This window comes from Pelecanus crispus, chromosome 2, assembly GCF_030463565.1.
Source record: "Pelecanus crispus isolate bPelCri1 chromosome 2, bPelCri1.pri, whole genome shotgun sequence".
NCBI lineage: Eukaryota > Metazoa > Chordata > Aves > Pelecaniformes > Pelecanidae > Pelecanus > Pelecanus crispus.
In genome coordinates, this window is record NC_134644.1 from 6,960,324 (window position 1) to 6,980,967 (window position 20,644).

General features: G+C 41.4%; 1 protein-coding gene across 5 annotated transcripts in view; it reads left to right on the top strand.

Moving 5' to 3' along the window:
• Positions 1-20,644, top strand: part of LOC104028196 (sodium channel protein type 5 subunit alpha) — a 171,522-nt gene that overhangs the window by 78,552 nt on the left and 72,326 nt on the right. For all 5 annotated transcript variants that reach the window (XM_075705274.1, XM_075705273.1, XM_075705272.1 and 2 more), the window contains one exon: positions 1,173-1,529. In XM_075705274.1, the coding sequence (XP_075561389.1) occupies positions 1,173-1,529 (357 nt within the window). The remainder of the gene's footprint in view (positions 1-1,172; positions 1,530-20,644) is intronic.

Genomic DNA, 20,644 nt, shown 5'->3' on the forward strand with positions numbered 1-20,644 from the left:
TAGCACACTTAAAATGTTTGAGTTCCGATTTGTAATAAAAATTTGCCATTTTATACCTGTACACCTGTTAGCATAGTCAGCAGATAATTGATAGCCCAAGAAATGCAAGAGCCAGTACCTTGTCGTTTTAGGAGTTGTTATTCCTAAATTATGTTATAAACATGCCACCATTCTTTTAAATGTTGTCAAAAGAAAATGTCTTTGAATTATTCACAGAGTGATTTTTTTTTTTTCTAGAACTGATCAGCATAACATAGCATCTGTCTTTCACGGGAACTCCTTAGCTGTCAGCTCCTTTGTTATGCACGGGATAGTGGTATTCTATTAATGAGAGACTGTCGACATATTGGAACAGAAAAGTAGTTTCCTTGCCAGCCTGACATTTGTGTTGCACTTCATGTACCAGGATGTCCATGCTAATCATTCTGGCCATGATATGGCTTCACAACTTGGAAAGACCAGAAAAATAAGCCCTTATGGTTACATTTAGTGGAAGACTTTTTTTTCCAAAATTCTCTGTGCTGCTCAAAAATGCAAATTTTTCACCACTGCTGTTAGGTCCTGAGAGTCTCCTGTCAGTTTTTGAGCAATCCCTCTTCAATAGGGGGGAAATCAAACCTTCAGTTGAAAACACAGCACAAGGGCTAGGAACCATTTACATTCTTAAAATAGGTCTTAAGTGGGACGTGGGTTGTGCATAGACTGCGTGATCCTCAGCACAGAGGTGATTTTCTCCCTGGGAGCTAACAGCTAATAACATCTGGCTGAGGCTTGCTCTGAAACACAGAGGAATTGCTTCTCTCTTTGTGGGATCGAATCCTAAACCCCTTCCCCCAGATGCCTGCCAGGCTTTTTAATTTGAGGAGGAAAAACAATGTAAAAGAAAATATTAAGACCTCCTTCCATCCATATTGGGGGAATGAGCCTCTAAAAGCATGTCTATCTAACAAGGTAGAGCATAGCTCTGGAAAGGTTAATTCTCATCCAAGAAGCCCAACTGATATTTTATTAATAGATGAAGTGAGGTTAACAGGAAGTATGGCTAAAATCACCTTGTACTGCACACACTGTGGCATTTAATGTCTTTTGCGTGTTACCCACTTAAATAATTCATCGGCTGAAATGTCTGTTGCTTCTGTGAACTGACACTGTTGTTTATGTTTTGTTCACAGCTGCGAGTCTTCAAATTGGCAAAGTCCTGGCCGACCTTAAATACGCTCATTAAAATCATTGGTAATTCAGTGGGTGCCCTTGGTAACCTCACTCTTGTGCTGGCAATCATCGTCTTTATTTTTGCCGTGGTAGGAATGCAACTTTTTGGAAAAAGCTACATGGACAATGTGAAGAAGATAAGCACAACTGGCAATTTGCCACGGTGGCACATGAATGATTTTTTCCACTCGTTCCTCATCATCTTCCGAATTTTGTGTGGGGAGTGGATCGAGACCATGTGGGACTGCATGGAAGTAGCTGGGCAGCCACTGTGCCTTCTCGTCTTCTTGTTGGTCATGGTGATAGGAAACCTGGTGGTGAGTCCTCAAGATGTTTTTTTTTTTCTCCCTTTCCTGGTGCATGTGTGCAAATGTACCTTTTTTTAATCCAGAAATGGCAAATCTCACATTGCTCCATGGCTTTAATTCAATGAACCAAGTTGTCACTCAGAGAAACTTGTTCATATCCCAAGTACAAAATTTATAGCATCGTATTACTAATCAGGAATGAAGGCTTACTGTTTTTTGCAGAACAACAGATAATGTTTTACTAGAAGAAAGGCACATGGGCTGGTTATAATGATTTTATTTCTTAAGACATTCATGGGGCTGAAAGAATTCCAGATCTCTTTTCTATACAGGAGTGAGTATCACCTCAACAGTCACTGTGCCAGGATATATTTTTGTTTCTCTTTATTTTTGGTTCAGAACACTTGAACCTTACAGCTAGCACAGTGTCTTTGAGTGGAGGTTTGAATGTCTTTAGCCTGCACGTTCTAGGAAGCTGCAGGTTGTGTTTACAGTAATGTCACTTGCTCGCTTGCTTTTTTAATAGACTATCCCATAAGCATGGCTTACATAAGCTCTGAACCTATTAAGACTGAATTGTATTTCCCTGTTGACATCTTATGGAGTGCTTTGCTGGCTTGCAGTCATTGTGGAAATGTTTCGCCTGTTCAGCTTACAGACCATCTTTCACATTGTGGCTCTAATGGGTTTACTGTTTATGTAGGGAGTTGTTTAATAGTAGATGCTGCTATAAAAAATGTTGGGGTTTGCTACCAATTGCATTTAGTGGTTGTTTTGCTTTTAAGTACCCAATGTTTTGGTTCTCAGCTGCTGGGATAGAAAAGTTCTTGAAAGAGCTTCTGGAAAAACAGGGCACATTGTTTTGCTTACATTAATTTATATTTTAATAGTTGTTTTTGCACTGAAAATGTTGATTATAAGACCAAATTATATTTTACAGTTTTTTTTTTTAAAAAAGTCAAAAGATTAAACTATGATTACTCAGGAGGTGGCAGATTACTTATGGTTTTTTCCCTGACTTCCCATTTCTGTAGATTTTTCTTGGAATTAAATGTGATTAGAGGAGTTTGGGCAAATTATTACTTCCTGCATATCTTTTGGGGGAGTTTAGCCTGAGATCCAGAAAGTTAATCTCCCCCTGCCATTAAGCAATGGATTCTGTGTATGATAATGAAACTTGAAAATAGTATATGGTAAATTCTGGGGAAAATGTTAACATTTGAAATATTCATGGATTATTGAAAGATGTGAATTTGCAACATCTGATGCCCTTAGATATTAACACTCATCAGTGTGCATAAGTTCTGTTAAATATAAAATCTGATTCAGCAGCGATTGCACTAACATTATCGACATGTATTTTACCTTCAGTGCTCAAAAAAGACTGTGCCCGATGTAAAACCAGATATCGAAAGCCTCTGTCAGCCTGGATAAGCTGAAGTTACTGCTCATCTGAAAGCAAAAATACTAGCTTTATCTTTTTCAGCCAACAATTGTGTAAGGATGCAGCAATGACTGGTAAATAGGAATGATTACTGTCTGTAGACCACTCAAAAAAAAAAAAAAAAAAGAGGAAAGAATCCATAGGTGTAAAAAGAACAACAGATTCTTAATCATGACACTCATCCAGTGTCAACTGTGTTACATGGAGATTTCATGATGTTGATTAGCAGGTAGAGAGAAGGTCATCTTATTCCTCTGGCATCAGCAAAATTTTCTTTAGTGAGAGTGGATTGAATTCACAAACTCACTTATTTGCTGAACATCATCAGACCCAAAAATTCTGGTAGCCAAAAAGCACCACAAACCCTTTAAAATAAGAAGACTTGAGCACTAAATCATTTACCTGTAAGTGGGCTGCAACCTGTGCCAGCAGAGTTTCTCTTTTAGTTTGCTGAGATCCTCATTCCTCCTCTGCATTTCAAGAGTCAGTTCTGATAAGAAAAATATTATTCTGAGGTTGTATCTCATTTGGACTCTGAATTGGTTTCTTAGTCTCTGAAGGCGTGGAAGAAATCCTGTCTCATTTTTCCCTATGTAGCAGATCTGCGCACTCATCTAGATTAAATGCTTTTATCTGTCACATAAGCCAGTACTTATGGTAGAGTCTGTGATCACTTCCCCAACTGCAAGGCTAAGCATTAGTGAGCAGACCTGCTCTTTAACTACTGTAAAGTAATGGCTGCAGACTTGTGCTGGAAGAGTTACAACCACTGCGATTCTGTGGTATGTTCAGTGATTTGGTTTGCAGATCTTACTGAGCCTCACTAACATAAATTCAAAGGAATGGTGGAAGAAAAGCAAGGAAAGTTAGTAAGTGCCCTGGGGAACTTCATGTTACAGAGCACTCCAGCTGTTGAAAGGAATTTTAGTAAATCTTAAATCTTTGGTTTGTAGTCATATATCCTGAAAATGTCTTGGACCAGTGCAGTGCCACATGAAACTGTGTTTACTGCTGGTCAGCTGATATATAAGTAATCTTCAAAGAACTAAACTTTACAGCATAGCTGGAAAATTAAGTGCTGCGTAACTGCCTTTTGCACAATAATATGGTGCTACTATTGTCACAAGGCATTTGAAGAGTCATTGAAGTCACTTTGGAAGGTAAAGCTAAACCAGACAGATAATAAAATAATTTCTCCCTCATTTGTAAGAAGGAGCTTCTGAAATTGCTAACTAATTATGCTTACTGTTAAGTTTTATGAAGGGCTGAACATATTTCCTATGTAAGTTTATATTACTGAGGTTAATAAGGAAAATCACTGAGACAGGCAACATTAAGAAGATGTAGGGGAATTTGGGTAGTGAGGCAGTCCCTGGTGCCCCCTGCTCTGGTGGGTCGGCTGATGCAAGAGTCAAGTGTGACACCAGCCACTTCTCAGGGGACAACTGTGTGTAATGGGTGCTAACAACGTGCATGAATAAAACTGACACTTCAATCACGGAAGGAACAACCTTACAACCTCTTTGTGTGTGCATGACATATGCTGGCCAACCCACCCTTTTATTCTTCTCCCAGCCACCTGGATGAAGCCTGTTTTCTACCAGCTTCTCCTGAAATGCCACCAAGTGAAGGGCAACTCGACGCAGGACAGAAATGCACTTACAGTCTTTGCTCATGCTCCGATTTGGCTGTGTACAACATAGTCAGCACCCAAAAAGCACCAGTTAGTGTTAACCCAAGGTAACAGCTGCAGTGCATTAACTCACCCTCAGGGCTGAGTTTCTGGACTGCTGTTGTCTCACCTCTATCTGATTTACATATATCCATCCCCTAGTACTTCCATGGCACATACACCACCGTTCCCCAATCCACCACAAACTCGTAATTCACTGCTGCATTTCCATGGTGGGTTTGTCTTCCTCGAGTCACAAGCATGCCAGGATGTAGAGTCTGTAACCAGGGAAGTGACATCTCCAGAATTTTCCTGAAAGGTGAAATATGAGGCTGAAAGTGCTCTTTTAGGATCAGTCCTATGCTTCCTTTTTTGTCTACTGTCTGTGGTAATGCTATTCACTTGGGAAAATATTAACGACATTTTCTGAGAACACAAAGGTAGAAAGCACCAGCAATTTCTAGGGTATCAGGCTATCCTGTAGGAAGAATTGTATAACCATTATCATTGAATTAATGCGTAATGCATGGAATTATGAAATACAAAGTGTAAGGGCATGCAATCAGCCCTGTTTAAGAATTTATGTTATGATCGAGTAGCTTACCAGCAGAAAATGTTTGAGAAGATAATAGAAGTATATGTATTAGTCACGGTGGACATCTACGTCTGAGATAATTGATGAGGGGAATGCAGAGCTAGGCATAGGAGGAGAACAGTTTAAGTGACAGGATACTGCTCATCCCAAAATAAAGGAGTATAAATCACTGCAGGTACCTTTAGGCTGGGTTTGAGCAGGAGGCTTCTGTCCATCAGCACAGAGAGGTGGTTTGGGAGGACTTTCCAGCAAGACTGACTAGCCCCAAACCAGCAGTGTGCGAGATGGAGCTTGCTTAGTTTGTGAAGGAAACAACCCATGTTAGCAGGGGGCTTGACTTGGTGACCCAAGATGACCTTCCAGTCTTGTCTTCCTATGGTGATTTGGGTGTCTGGAAGCAGAGCTGCACAGCATGGTTTGGATGAGATTTGAAGTGGCCTGCTTTGGTTAAACCCAATGGAAACTTTTCTCTGAAAAAGTCAGATATGCCTGGAGCCCATCCTTTTATTCTGCTTCCGCATCTCAGGAAACCTTAATGGATGTTTTTTCTGTTTTAACACAGCCCATGACTGTGACACACAGAAGTCTGGAAATGTCACATTCTTGGAAAAAAAGAGGTTTGTCCTTCCCTACAAGTCAGTGTAGGACAGTTCCTTGAAGAGGTGTTCTGGGAAAATGCTGCTAAACCTCCATCAGGTTGAAATCTGTGGATTCTCAAGCTAGTCAGACACGAAAAAAACCTCATTAGGCCTCATTCACCACCAATTTGATCTTTAACAGACACAATCTGTTGATAAAATGGCATATTACCAGAGCTATTCTGACAGAGACATGTCTCCGCAGCAGGGCAAGAGAGAAAGAAATCAAGTTATGGGGAATGTGAACAATGCATAACTTCTTAGTAATTCCACTTCAACACGTCCTTCCACCAGTCTCCCTTCCTACCACAGAGGTTGTCCTGAGCACCACCAATGCAACCTGGATGGGAATAAATGTCCTAGAAGGAGAAGAAGGGTGTGAGGGACAAAGGGTGATTTAGCACAGATCTTGGCCTGATAGATGTGCAAGAGAGAGGTTTGGGATGGGGAGGATATTTTGGGTGGGGAAGAGAAGTGACTGTAGCCATATGGAGCCACCATCCCTGGAGGTATTTAAAAGACGTGTAGATGTAGCACTTAAGGACACGGTTTAGTGGTGCACTTGGCAGTGCTAGGTTAATAGTTGGATTCGATGATCTTAAAGGTCCTGTCCAACCTAGATGATTCTATGATTCTGTATGTGAAGCTTAGTCTATGAGAAGAAATTCATAGCAATTTCCTATCCTGAATCGCTTTCCTAAGTGACAGACCCTAAGTAACATAAGGAGTCACTGGGTCCCATGTGACTACCTAATACTTAGTAACTGTGGCTGTAATCCTACAGTTAGGCAAAGTCACTTTCTATGTGTGCCTGCAAACTTTTGTGTATTCAGATCAACTGTTTTCTTTGTGGCCTATTTTTTTAACTTTAAGAACAAAGTAAAGACATGTGATAAATTTTTCATTCTGATTAGCTTTGTTTGCTTTTTTTTTTTCTTTGTTTGCTAACGTTGCCTTTAGTTTGCTGTTTGCAGTCAAGCAAACAACAAAAACCTCAAAAAGGAGGTAGCTGTGGTGTATAGTGTATAAACGTGTTAGACGAGGCTACTATTTGGATTGTATGGTCTTCAGCATGGGGTATTTGTTTCTGTAAAGAACCATTTCCTAGAGTTAATTACTGAGTGTTACCACCTGAACACCACAATTTCTAATGAAGGAACATAAGAGGGAGTGTATATGGCCACTGTGTAGGCAGACTGGTAGCCCATCCCAGGGGTATCCATCAGCTGGCCAACTGTATAGATGCAAGAAGAGTTTCACAGGCAAGGGACCATCCCAGCTGAAAGTTTGTGATCAGCACAGAGTATAAAGAAGTTTCATAATATGGAACAAGAAGATCTTTTCTATTTGTCCTCAGCACCGTAAAATGTTCCTGGGCACATTTAATTTATTAGAGTAGAAGTAGCCATAAAGTCCTGTCTCACCCAATACTGATATATCCCCATCACTGCAAATTTCTCAGCAGATCACAGCCAGGCTTGAAAGAGGTTTATGGTAATGTTTCAGATTTTCTCTTTGTTTAAATGAAATGGATATAGGGAACTATTGCTGTCCCTTGTGGTAAAATCACAAGTAACAGCAAAATAGCTAGGCATCTAACATTCCTAGGTAAAAGTGGATTACAATTTTACATTTCAAGAGCTCAGACAGCAAAAGTGCATTATGATGGTCAAAGAAGGTCTTCAGATGAGACTTGTATTTCTGCCTGACATGAAGGGGCTGTCACTGAGGGAAGCTACATCAAGACTGGCATTTTTAAAGACATGACGCATTATACCAGGGGTTTTCAAGACCGTGAAACTTTTCACAGGGTGATTAAGGGTTGCTTTACCCCAAAGGAACGAGGCCTCATTCATTAAGATTTCTTGTGCCAATAAATGAATGCAAATGGAACAGTAATGACATATGATAGCACATTTCCAGCTATCTCCTTATTTTCTTTTCAAATTATATACAAATCTAGAACTACCGAAGCCCTGTTTTCATGGTTTTTAGTGTCTATCCCTAGAGAAATGTACAACTCAAGAGTTGCAGCCACATTTGCTGCCCTGAATCAAGTTAATTATTTTTGCATTTAATGACAAACTTGTTCTTATTCATGGGGGCCACTGAAGACATCCACTCTGTGAATAAAGGTTAATCTCCTTGGAGGGAAATGTTGTATTTATATTGCATCTGATGATTAATATAAATGAACTGGAATTTTAAAATATTTTTTGCCTTCTAATTGCAAATACTAGGTTAGATCTGCTTGCTGGAAATTAAAGCAAGTTTGGGGAGATGGTATTACAAGCCTGGGTTACACCATTTTACGTTTTGTTTTTTTTTTTTTAATTTTCAAATGACAGTAGAGGTCTGTGTCCTCAAGCTTACTACATTGTACTTCTACCACCAAGCAGGTGCTCTCCCTGGGGGCTCACCAGTTCCACTTCTTGCCAAAAGGAAGGAAGAGGGGATAAGATGCGACTGTATAAAGCTGGGGAAGAACAGTGTTTGTCAAGGAAATGTGCATCCACAGGAGGTTCAAAGAGAAGTTCAGGTTGTCCCCAGCCTTGCACGAGCACTGCCTTCCCTCTACTCTCTCTGCACCCCCATGTCCATGTCCTGGACGCCATTGTTCACCTTATCTGCTCTTTCAGCAGCTCCCAACATTCTGGAAATGTGCATTTGTACATCAGCTGAGAAGGCCACTAGACAAACAGGCAAGAATAGGCATATCAGTAACAGTCATCCTCACGACACACAAAATCTGCAAAGAGGTGAGCGGAGTGCGTGTGGGGCAGCGTGGAGGAGGACTCATCAGAAAGCTGCAGGAGCCATAATGAGAGCTGGGGGAATACTGGAGGGAGGGGCTGGAGAGTTAGAGGGTCAGGAACAAACCAGGGAGCCCGAGGGATCATTAGCGAGAAGTGGAAGTGTCATTTGAGTCTGTCTCATCAAATCGGGCGCATATATAAAGGAGGTGAATTTTCTTTCTTGAGTCACGTGCAGCTTTGCAGAAGAGCAGTCCAGAATACATGAATAAGCGCATTTGGGCACACAAGCAAAATAGAGTCAAAACAACTGTCAGCATGTTACCATCCTTTTTGCTTCCACTAATGTATGCTTACGGCTGCAGCAGATATATTTAGTGCGATACTGGAGAATTCAAACCTCAGAGGAAAGTAGCTAAAGCCCAGCACATTTCCCAACTTCTCCCTTCATATTTTTCATGCCAGCTACCTTCACAGTTCATGTGTCCCAAAGCAATTTTTGCTATTTGTATTCCCTGCTATCCATCCTTTCTTGAGCGGTGTCTGGGAAGCAGAGCGCTCGGATAGCTGATGCTTTTGAGCAAACATCTGGCTATATCTACTTAAGTATTAAACATCCGCAAGAGTAATGAAAGGTCCACCAGAAACAGATAGCGTCATGTGATGAATCTAAAAGATAAATCCTGACACCAACCATCAATCAGTCCAGTTGCCTCTGATGACTCCTAGCAGAGATGGAAAGCTTGCATCTTTGTATGGGTTACTTTAAAGACAAACCTTTTGCCTAAGACTCCAGGCTTTAAAAATTGTGTGATTTATCAGTGCTCACATAAATAACTTCCATTTATTTTACTGAGTAGATATATCCCACCCTCATCTGTAACACCAGATACTGGTGCTAAAAAGTCTGGGGAAATTAGACTCACGATATTCATGATGGACCATCAAAGACTGCTGGGTTTCAAAAACGCCATTGTATGGTAGATTGAGTCCATTCAAAGCTGGGAGGTATAAGGCTGCTTTGCCCAAGAGCTGTGAGGGAAATGCAACTGAGAACAGATGGGAGGAGAAACTACTTTCAAAATGTATTCCTAAAAAGTAATCTGCTTCCTTCTGTCACTCCACATTTCTGAGTTTCTGTATCCTGCCACAGGCTCAGTTGTTTCTTCTGAAGAGTTGAATCTTGGCACTTGGTGACTAAATCTGAGCACACATCTTGTATTAGGGGACAAGTGTGTTCAGTTCCTGTTTCCAAGGTACGATATGGTGTCCATGTTGAATATATACCAAAACCTGCTGATTTTTTTCCCTGCAACATCTATCCACAGGAAGGTAGATTTTTTTTTAAATACAAATAGCCAAAATCCTAATAAAAGTTGGTGTACAGAAGAGGCGCAAGCTTTTGCTTCTGATGAAGCTCAAAGGAGGCTGAAAACAAAAACTGGACTAAGGCTTTTTTTTCATCTGTGAAATAAGGAATTCCCAAAAGCAATAATTCAAACCAGATTCATTGGTGTGCTGTGACAGATTTTGGCATTTGGTGCAGATTTGCATTGGTAGAATTATAAGTATTGCTTCTTGATCTATAAATGAGTCACTGGAATGTATCAGAGAGGAATACAATCTGATAATAATGCTAGTGCTCCTCTGTAGGTATGTATATAAGGGAATATGAAATGGTCTCTCATTAACCATCATGGGTGTGAGACTTATTAGAAATATGGAGGAGGAAGAATGCTAATACTTTAGTTCAATCAACCTGCCCCTTGGAAACCATCCTTATGCCTTTTGTTCTAATTGTTTCCAAGTCAGAGATATTTCTCTAAAAATACTGCTTAAGCATTGACTCCATTATATGAACTGCTGACAAGAAATATTTTTAATAGGATCCACCATATATATATGCACATATACATATATTTTTTGTGAAGATGATACTAGTGAATTGTTTGTTGAGATTTGGTAGTATTCTGGGGATTGAAGAGGAGCTGAGTTTTCAAAATAAAAACTGCAGCCCTGTTAATATAGTAGGCATATATATTTATAGGAGGGTAAAATACTGGCCATTTTTTGTACTACATCTGTCCTTGGTTAATAGTGTAAGTAGGGCTTTGTCAGTGGTTAAGTTCTTGCTAATAGCTGGGTAGTTATTGAAAGTCTAGAAGACACTGAGTCAAATTTAATTGGACAAGAGTGTGCAAAGGTAGGTACAACTAAATGTGTCTTTTTTTATTAATGTCACTGTGCGAGTTGTCTGGATGTCATTGAAAGGGTAATGGCAACAGAATTCTTCCTAGTATGTGTTGAGGGAAGGGCAAGGTTTTAATACTAAAATAGACCAGGTGGTACAAATTTAATGCATTATTCATTACTTCTAAACATCTTATACTTTTGTTTAAAAAAAAAAACAGTTAAAAATATTATTCTCCCCCCCCAAAACTAAGCAGTGAACAGTTCATTCTAACAGTTGCCTCTAGAAATAGCTTGTTAAAAGAGATATGTGAAACAATCAGCTAGTCATGACAGCCTTAACCTTCTTAGGAGGTGTATGATATTGGAAAGAATTTATTTTTTTCATGTACAGGGTATATTCATATCTGCATTTCTCCACCTAGCACATACATGGCAATGTGGTCTGTGGCTTCCCAAGGAAATATGCTGAAGAATACATTTGGAAACTAAATGTAATACACAGGATTAGAAGCCAGCTTCCTGCCTTTTTGGGTCTTATTTAAAAGTAAGAAATTCCTGCCGTCAAAGAGGTCCTGCCTTTGGTCTCCTGCTACCATCCCACATTTCCTCCTGTTTCCAAAAGTCAGCTTGGCTGGCTCTTACTCTATTAAACTCCTCTAAATCCAATAAAACCACTGGCTCATATTTGCCAAGGAGAATCTCCAATAGATATGGATCTACTCCATTGATTTTGTATTACTGCAAATGGTACAAAGGAAAGGGGAATCCAACCTATTGTTTTTTCATCTCTCTTAACATTTTTATTTCTTTGCTGCTATTTAAGTCGCTTTTGTTCTATTTCCCTGTCTCTAGATTTCATGTGTTATCTTTTCTTCTTCTTGTTTTGTTTGGGTCATCCCTAGCTAGATTCTTGTTTAAATTAGTTCTCACTGAATCTGACCCAAATCTGCCCAATCCTTTATTTTTCTTCTACCTAAAAAGTATTTTCTTTTTGGTCAGCTCTGGCCTTGATTATAGTAATCCCCTCTTTGATATTGCCACAAATCCCTGCTGTAGTCTTCCTCATCTCATGCTCTGAGCAAATCTCCTCCTCTTTCAACATTGCATTGGCTTTCTGCCTTTCATGACATCTTCTTCAAGCCCCATCTCATCGTGTATCTTGACTTCACCCTTCCCAATGCACAAGCAAATTCCAAGTCTCTGTCCTGAAGCCATTTGAAATTCTTGTAATTATTTCTATGCAAAGTGGGTTTATTTTTTGACCAAGCCGATTTTTGTACAGAAGCTTTGTCTTCTGTGGGTCATAGTCATATTTTCTCAGGAAAAGAGTACATGATAACTGATCTTAGGATTTGGATTGAAGTATACTTGATATTTTCCATGCTGAATTTTCATGGAGATGAAAAGAGGCACTTACATTTGTCCTTGGGGATGGACATTTTCCAAGCAGATCTACTCTCAGTTCATCCCTCTTCCCCTCTCTTTGGTGCCTCCTCCCCACCACCAGTTCCCTTCTCTTTCTGGCCCCCCTCATGCTCCTTGTGCTACAAACTCCTTTGTATGGGTGTTTCTTCCAGGAGGATTTCCTTGTCCCTTCTCCTCTCCTGTAATTCTCTTGTCTCTCACATTTAGATGTCATGCCGTCCCATTTCTGAGAGCTTCAGCAAGTGCAAAATGCCTTCTGATGTCTCTCTGCTTGAAAACACAGGCAGGTGGCTGCATCTATAAACTGGCCAGGGCATGAAGTCAAATATTGTGAGTGTTCCTCCTCTGTCTTGGTAGGACCTTCCCTGGCCACCCTATCCCAGCTGGTGCTTGGGCATTCAGGGGACAGCTCTGGCTGGGGACAGCAGCCAGGAAGCAATCCTGCCCAGGGGAAGACTGGGGAAGGGAGGTCAGCTGCTTACCAACAGAGATGGAGAATAGGCCTTGGCTTGTCTTTGTTTACTACTGCAGATGCAATTTTTAGATCATAAAATAGACTAGCTCCCTAGCTCTCAGTTTCTTTCCTCTCTAGCAGACTGAGAGTGAGCATAAACTCATAAAAATGCTCTTATGGACAACGTACACCACCGACTTTCTCTTTTGTTTCCCCAATTTTATGTCTATCCTGCATCAAAGAAGATTTTGAGCAACCCCAGTTGCTGGGATTTCAGCCAGGCACAGAGAATACAATTAATAAAATAATGTACAAATTTCTACATCAGCAATTTCCACCTGTATTTCCTTGTATAAGAAGGTATAAGAAGGTAGTCAAAGATGAGGTCATCATGCCTGGAAAGAGGAGTTTGCTTTGATCATGCAGTTGAGCACAGACTTGATTTGAAGGATCCTGGTAGCCAGTCCTCCACAAAGTGCTTTGCTTATGTTTTTAGCAATGCTTCACTGCAAAACGCAGTTCACAGCCAATTTTATCCTGTAGACATACACTGTGGGAAGAAAGGACATTGACTACCTTCACTTCCTTGCAAAAGAACATCTCCCTGGGGCTTCAGGAAGCACCAAGAAGCCTGAAAAACTAGCCACAGCTAAGCCAGAGACCAAAGGGGATGTGCTGCTGACTGGGGGCACCATGGGAGCCAGGAGCAGATGATGGCAGAGGAAGTGGGTCACTTTTAAGGACAGCAATGAGGCATGTGTGTTACCACCTCCTGCCTTGCAAATACAGGGTGGCTCTCATTTTGGAGACGTAACTGGTACCACTGCTGGTAAACCCTCCTGCCCTGTTTTTTTAATGAAAAATAGGGGTTTGTCCCACTTTTGAGTCATCAGTCTTCTCCAGCAGAGTTATGTGAAAGCTGCGAGCCCCCTGTGTGCTGTGAAGGCAGGAGATTTTGTACTGTGCAAAATTACTAGTCAAAATCTATTTCTTAGCTTTCCTGAAAGAGGCCCGCCTGGCTGGCAGACAGCTCTGTCACTCTGTTCTGCCCTCCCAGGAATCCGCACTTGTGAAATGCAAAAAATCAGACCCTACTTACATCCCCCAAAATCACTAAATAGGCGTCCTTTTCACATTTTACTTAATAGGAAAGTGTGATTCCATGATGGAGCCCAAGTTATAATATCAAACCTGGAAAATGGCTTACAGAATAACTTTTAAAGGAAATAGTGTTCCACTCCCTATTAAAAAAAAAAAAAAAAAGAAGAAGAAAGAAAAGCTAGTATTAATTAATTCTTGACTCTCTGATTTAATTTTCTAGTCTCTGCGCCTACCCTCATATTGATTTTGCCTTGGTGTAATATATTCAATGCAGGGAAGTCATTTCTTACTGTGGCCATTTTCACTGCTTTTCTTTCTCTGCAATTCTGTGTCTTTTATCCTTTTGGTTCTCTGTGGCTTACCTTTCCCCAGATGTTTTGTCCCATGTGTGAATGGGAATTACCTCCTTCTCTTGATCTCCAGTCCTGACTGCCCAAGGGACATAATTTTCATGTTTCCTGGCTTGGTGGATTCATTATTTATAATGAAAGTTAAAACTAGAATCATAATGGCCTGTAGATGACTGAGTGCAAATCTTAGCGCAGTCATTGGTCATGGCTGGGTGTCCACCTCTCCAGGGAGGTGTAGGGTTTGAACTTTAAAGAGATGACTCCAGGGATCCCACTCTGCCTTGACCAGGCAGTGTTCTCCACGTGAGTCCAGCCATGCAGGCTTAGGGCTGGTGTGGTCTCTGGGTAAAAAACACAGAGCTTAAACTTCCAAAATCAGGTTTTCTTTCTTGTGTCTAGTCATTGTCTAGTAATTGGTAGAGCAGCTGATGAGGTGGTGTTTGCATACAAGTAGTGAAAATATTCCAGGGATAATATGGGTGTTTCTCACCTACCATCACTCCTTGCTTGGAGCAGCAATAGCAAAGATTCAGGTTCAATCCCTGCTTACTGCAGGGGGGTTGGGTTCGATGATCTCTCAAGGTCCCTTCCAACCTAAAGCATTCTATGATTCTATTATTCTTAAGTGTGTACAGTCAGTCCAAGCCTGTGCAGTCTGTCTTGCTCTCTAATTGTCCTGACATTCTCATCACCATGACAGCTAAACACTTTTGTTGACTGAGCACAAAGGTAATTGTCTCTTGATTTATAATCAACAAACTTTCCATAGTTTTCATAATGTTTTTGGGGTATGTTGAGCCTTTAACATCGTGAACACAGCTGTCTTGCTGGGAGAAGATTGCAGCTGGATTTCTCCAATAGCACTGTTTGTCCATCTAGACAGTGGTTTGAGAAGTCCACCGCAGCCCTGATAGAGCTTTTGCTATGCTCATTAATTAGTGTCATTTTGGTATCTGATGAAAAACCTGTGGGAACTTGTTTGCTTTTACTCTGTGGCTTTAGTAGTGGAAAGGATATATTTGCCTCCACTCTCCGAGAATACCTCTGCCTCCACTCACCATCCCACCCTCCTCTCACAAATCGGACTCGGAGAATAAGATTTTCAGATCAGGAAGCACTTGGTTTCCAGAGACTCATCTTCTGATACTTATAAGGGACTTACTTTCAAAAAAACACTGAAAGTCATCAGCTAAAATAAAAAAAATCTAAACTGATTCAGTAGTTCTTGACCAGCACTTGGAGTGGTATGGTTTGTGTGCTTGTTTATACCCATATAGGTAGATAACAAATGAAAAGGACTTGGGAACATGAAGGATCCACTAGGTCATGGTAAGAAGTGTCATGGGTTGCCTCAGATCTGTGTTTCAGGGTGACAAGGACATAGGTCCCCTCATTCTGCCTTCTTTTGGGGTGCTGCAGAGGCTGGCTGGGGGAGAAGAGAGGCAGAAGCTAGTAGCTGGTCCTTGCAAGATGGGAGCTGGGGAAGCGGCATTTTCATCATGTGGTCCAGCATGTCAGACTGGCAGCAAGAGCAATGTTGACATGGTGCCCTTTGCCTGCCTCCTCCTCTCAACAGGTTGTACCCATGCCAGGTCTGACATACCCTGGTGCTAGTGCAGCTTCATAGCTCCAGTGAAAGCAGGAAGGGATGAATGGCAGCTTAAAATGACCTCAAAAAACTCCTATGTGACACAAAGGTGCTGTGAAGTGTAATTAATGCACTTAATCTACCCTTCCATTACTCAAGGAGATTTACTCCTATGTAAAGTGGGAAAGAACAGGACCAAGGAATCTGTCCCATTAATTATACATACCCCTTTAAACTCTGAAGCGAGAAATAGGGTGACTGTTCCCCCCACCCATGCACATGCCATCAAACATGGGCGAGCACAGCTGCCATCCAGCATCACTTCTCTGCCTTGTACTGCTTAAAGACAACCGGCTGCACAAGAGACCACTGAAACCGTGGGGAAATGTAATGTCGGTACGCAAAGTGGATAATGGTCAGCAAAACTCTTCACCTTATGGTAAATAGCACAAAACCACTAATGGCATCGGGGGGACATTCGTCTCACCCGGTTTCTAGAGTCCACTGTGCAGATAACTACAGAGGTATCAGCCACCCTACCTATTCTTCACAGTCAACGGAGAGAAAAGGCATTTTTACTCCTTCATTTTGTCTCACTTGGTGCAGCCATCAGTTTTAAGATGGGTCATGTTGGGCCCAAGCTCCTCTGACTGTATGGATTGGATCTAGCCTGTCTATAAAGGGAACCCCTAGGTGCCTTTGACTCCCCTAAAGGGAGTGTGAGTGCCAGCGGTTCCCCAAGACTGTGCTTTTCAAGCACACTGTGCGTGCTGGTCTGCACGGGCAGGGGAGATGCACATGGTAGCTATGAGGCTAGGGGCAAAATCAGGCCTTGTTCTCTTCTTTCTTCAGGAAAATGGAAATCACTCACATGAAATCGCTTTTGTATTTGCATATCAGAGAATTATTCCTACAATATTACTTCCATTTTTATTTCCTGTGGAGAACATCCACTCTCATTACCATCATAAAGTAGTTTAGGGATCTTACATGAGAAATAAGCAGCATTTGGCACATTGTTTTTATAAATTTTCTTTTTATATTATTATATTTATTTATATTATCATTTATATTTAGATAGATAAACAAGTTATTTCACCAAACAGATTAGCATGGAGTTGATAAGAAAAAATTCCTGTTGCAATAAACAGGTACTATAGTGCCCCACAAACCTCTCATCTACAACTGCTAGCCTGCCTTGCATGATCAAACACAGTCCACTTGGGAAATTGTATGGCTGCAAGGCAGGAAATCCATATCCTCATTTCCATCTGTTTTCCTAGCTGATCTTGGGCAAGAAACATGAAGGAGATCAATCCTGCTCCAACCTATGTTCTCTACCACCTTCCCCTCGCCACAAGGGTCTTGCGCCACACTTGTGGTATCATGATCATTTTGACAGCAAGAGACTGAGTTATCATGAGAATGGGATTATGAGATTGTCTACAGGATAAAAAGAAACTGGACTGGGAGGATATAAGCCTCTTATCCAAGCACAAATAGCTGAAATAATAGAAAAGGGAATATAGAAAATAACTGATCATGTAAATTGCTTCTTGCAGGAGTAGTCTGTCTTGGTAAAATTTGCCCTGGGATGAAAATGTACAAAGGATTGGAAAATACACTTCCAAGGAAAGAAATAATCCTCCAGTAGGGGAGAGATGGACTGGATGACCTATTACTGCAGGTCTCTGGCTTAAACTTAGATCTCACACTTCCTTGATGCAGTGAAAGCCCCTTTATGAGCAGTTTTTCTTTGCAGCTTCATAGATTTTGCTACAGTAAACAAAATAAAATAATTGGTACATATTTATTAGGCTTCCTAGAAGTCATCAAGTTCTCCAAAGAGAAAATGGCATCTTTCCCATCTGTGCTAGCCAAAGAACAGTGCAGATGTCCACTGCCATCAGAAAACAAACAGGAAGGAGGGAATTCAGTTTCTTCCACTGGTCAGAGAGTGCCTGAAGAGCTTCTTGTTGGTCTGTGTCCAACAGGCACTGCCGGAGAAGTGAGTTTGAACAGATTGAGGTGTATGGGTCCTATTTTATTCACAAAAAAAGTATTAGATGAGTAGTTGATGATCCTGGCAGGTACCTCACCATGCTGCTCTGCCTGGGCTTTTCTATGCAGCTGAGTGACAGCAGTGACAATGTGCTGCCACAGGGATACAATTTGTTTTAACTGTTTTCTTTTTTTGCATGACAGAATTCACTGATAGGGTGTGTTTTCTGCTCTGGATGCTGTTGTCATAGAAAAACCTGCTTAGCTGGCTCTTACGAGATACCTCTTCCACAGGGAAGCATCCTCAGGTGATGCAGGTTCCTCATAGGTGCCCTCAACTGTCCTTGCTATCCTCCATCTCCTGCAGTGGAGATGCCAGTACACGCCTGCAGTTTGAATACCTTCAGTTTTTTGAAGGGTCCTGTGGGCTTACAAGAAAACAAGTGCTCATGAGAGCAGCTCCTGAACTGCCCTGCTTTATAAACCTCCCACCTGAAAAGGTGATCCCATCTCTGACTCCAGCCTACTAGGATTTGTCCTGTGTGGTCTGGGCAGATGAGAACATCTGGCCTTAGTTGCTGCTCGGTGTGAAGCTCATTAAACTTCACGCACAGGAAAGGACCAGGGGTTTGAAAATCTAACTCCCTTGTTTTGTTGGCAGTGTGTGGTCAAGACAAACCCCTCTACAGGAAAAGCCACGTGGGTGAACTCATATTAGATCTTCTGCAGTCAAACAAGACCAGTGGCTGAGGATGTCACTTTGGAGATGGCTTAACCCTGCCATTGAACTTGTGCAGGTGCAACATCATTCTCACTCCTAGCTAAATGAAATACAGAATCTGCTAAGAAATGGCCTTAGAATTTCCAGTGGGTGTTCAGCCTATATTCAGCACAGTGCGTGACCTCAGTAAGAGTGCAGGGCAGTGAACATATTGCTGAATCAACTCACAGGAGTGCAGGAGGATTGGAGGGGCTGGTCACTGTTTGACTGAATGGAAGGTGGAAGGTTAAATACATAAAGGGTTATATCCCTCCATTTTTGCCAAATCAAGGTAAATACAAGAATGGAAGGGAAATGAGGGAGCAGTCACAGGCTTTTGCTCCAAAAGTATTTTAACTTCAGCAACAGAGTTTGCAGACAGGTATTTTCAAAGATGGTTTGATCAGACAGTGTCATATGAAATTACACTGTCTGTTTTTGTATTGTGATGGCCAAAACAAAAGGAGGTGATGGAGCTGAGGTGTTCAGATTGCAACCCACCACGGCAGTATATGTGGCTCCCAGCCTCCACCAGCAGCCCCTGCCCAGGGCTCCTTGGGAAGGAGGGGTCCTTCCAGCAGCCTGCTTTCTCCCCATGGCTGGGGAGCTAGGAATTAGCTTCATGGCTTCATGCCTCTATGCTCTTCACTTGCTGTGACTGCAGAATTGGTGCAGCACTTTGTGCAATGCCAGGTTTGCTACCTTTGTGTTGCCGCTCTGCTCAGGATGGGGCTGAAGCATCCTGTGGTCTCCCCCTCACCTGGTTATAAAGCTTGGCCACCACTGGCCTGGAGCATGCAGTAGCAGACTGACACCAAGAAGGACTCTCTGGACGCCTGTCTGGGTTTGACAAGTCATGGACAATGCTCTTAGTCATATGGTTTAGTTTTAGGTAGTCCTGCAAGGAGCAGCGAGTTGGACTTGATGATCCTTATGGGTCCCTTCCAACCTGAGATGTTCTATGATTCTGTGTCAGTTATTTGGTCTGCATTGGTAAGTGCCCTAACTTGAATATAGCTGTGTGATACTAAACCCAAGGTAGCCTAGGCTTCAATAGACACCACCAGAGATGGTTCAGCTCTTCAGCATCTCCTGGGATGCCAGACTGTCTCCATCATCCACAGACATCCTAGGAAAACTCCTCCAGCTTAAGTACCTCAGGGAGGCAGCTGACATTAGGCTGGATGAATCTGATCCTTTGTGCCTTATAATGGCATAACCAGAGTCACTAGCTTTGGAAAGGCATTAAAAGTGAGAAAGCCTATGAAAGTAGGCTGTATTGTCATTAGGGTAAATGCTTAACATCATTATGCTAAAGGAGTTCGGGTTTCTTTGAATGCATCTGTCATTTGATTCCTAACCTCAAAGACCAAAAAAGTGACCTGTTTTCAGAGACTGGCTGCTTGGTGTCATTGGAAAGCAGACGTCTTTTTAAGGGGATCCTTATGGACATACAAATCTGCAATTGCTTTTGAAAACTGAATTAGTCTTTAGTTTGCTTTTACTTAAACTGAAAGCATTGTGTTAGCCACCAAGAGGACTGGATATTATTAGTAACCTTTTACAGGAAATGTGGTGTGTCATGGGTTGAGCATATATTTTTCTGGAAAATGCAGTGTACAGTGAAATGGGGGGAATAAGTAAACATAAAGTGCTTATACAGCAGTTCACTCTATTTGAATGCCCAGCAATACACCTCTGAGGTTACCTGCTCATAAAGGAAGGAGGGAGTGATACTTGAGATTTATTTTTGGCTAAAAGCATGAAGTACAAATAGCTCTTTGTGCAAAATGTCAGCTGCATTTCTGGGAAGCAAACAACATTGCCTTAATAATCCATGGTAAATAACAACAGTAAGAACATTACCACCTATTATATACACCTGCAGGTGTATCTGGATAAACTTACGTAACTGTAGTTTGACATACAAAATAAATATGGAAAAATAAAACAAGGCATTTCAAAAAAGTTATTCTGTGAACAGCAGAATTAATGAAGTATAGGATGAAATTCAGCTTCAGGTAACAAAATTTGGGTGCATACATGGAGGTATTCATGTATGGAGAAGATGTCTGAGCTACCACTACAGTCTGCAGAGATCTAGGGCTTGACTCAGTTGTGTCTTACGCTACTCGGGGTACTGTAAGATA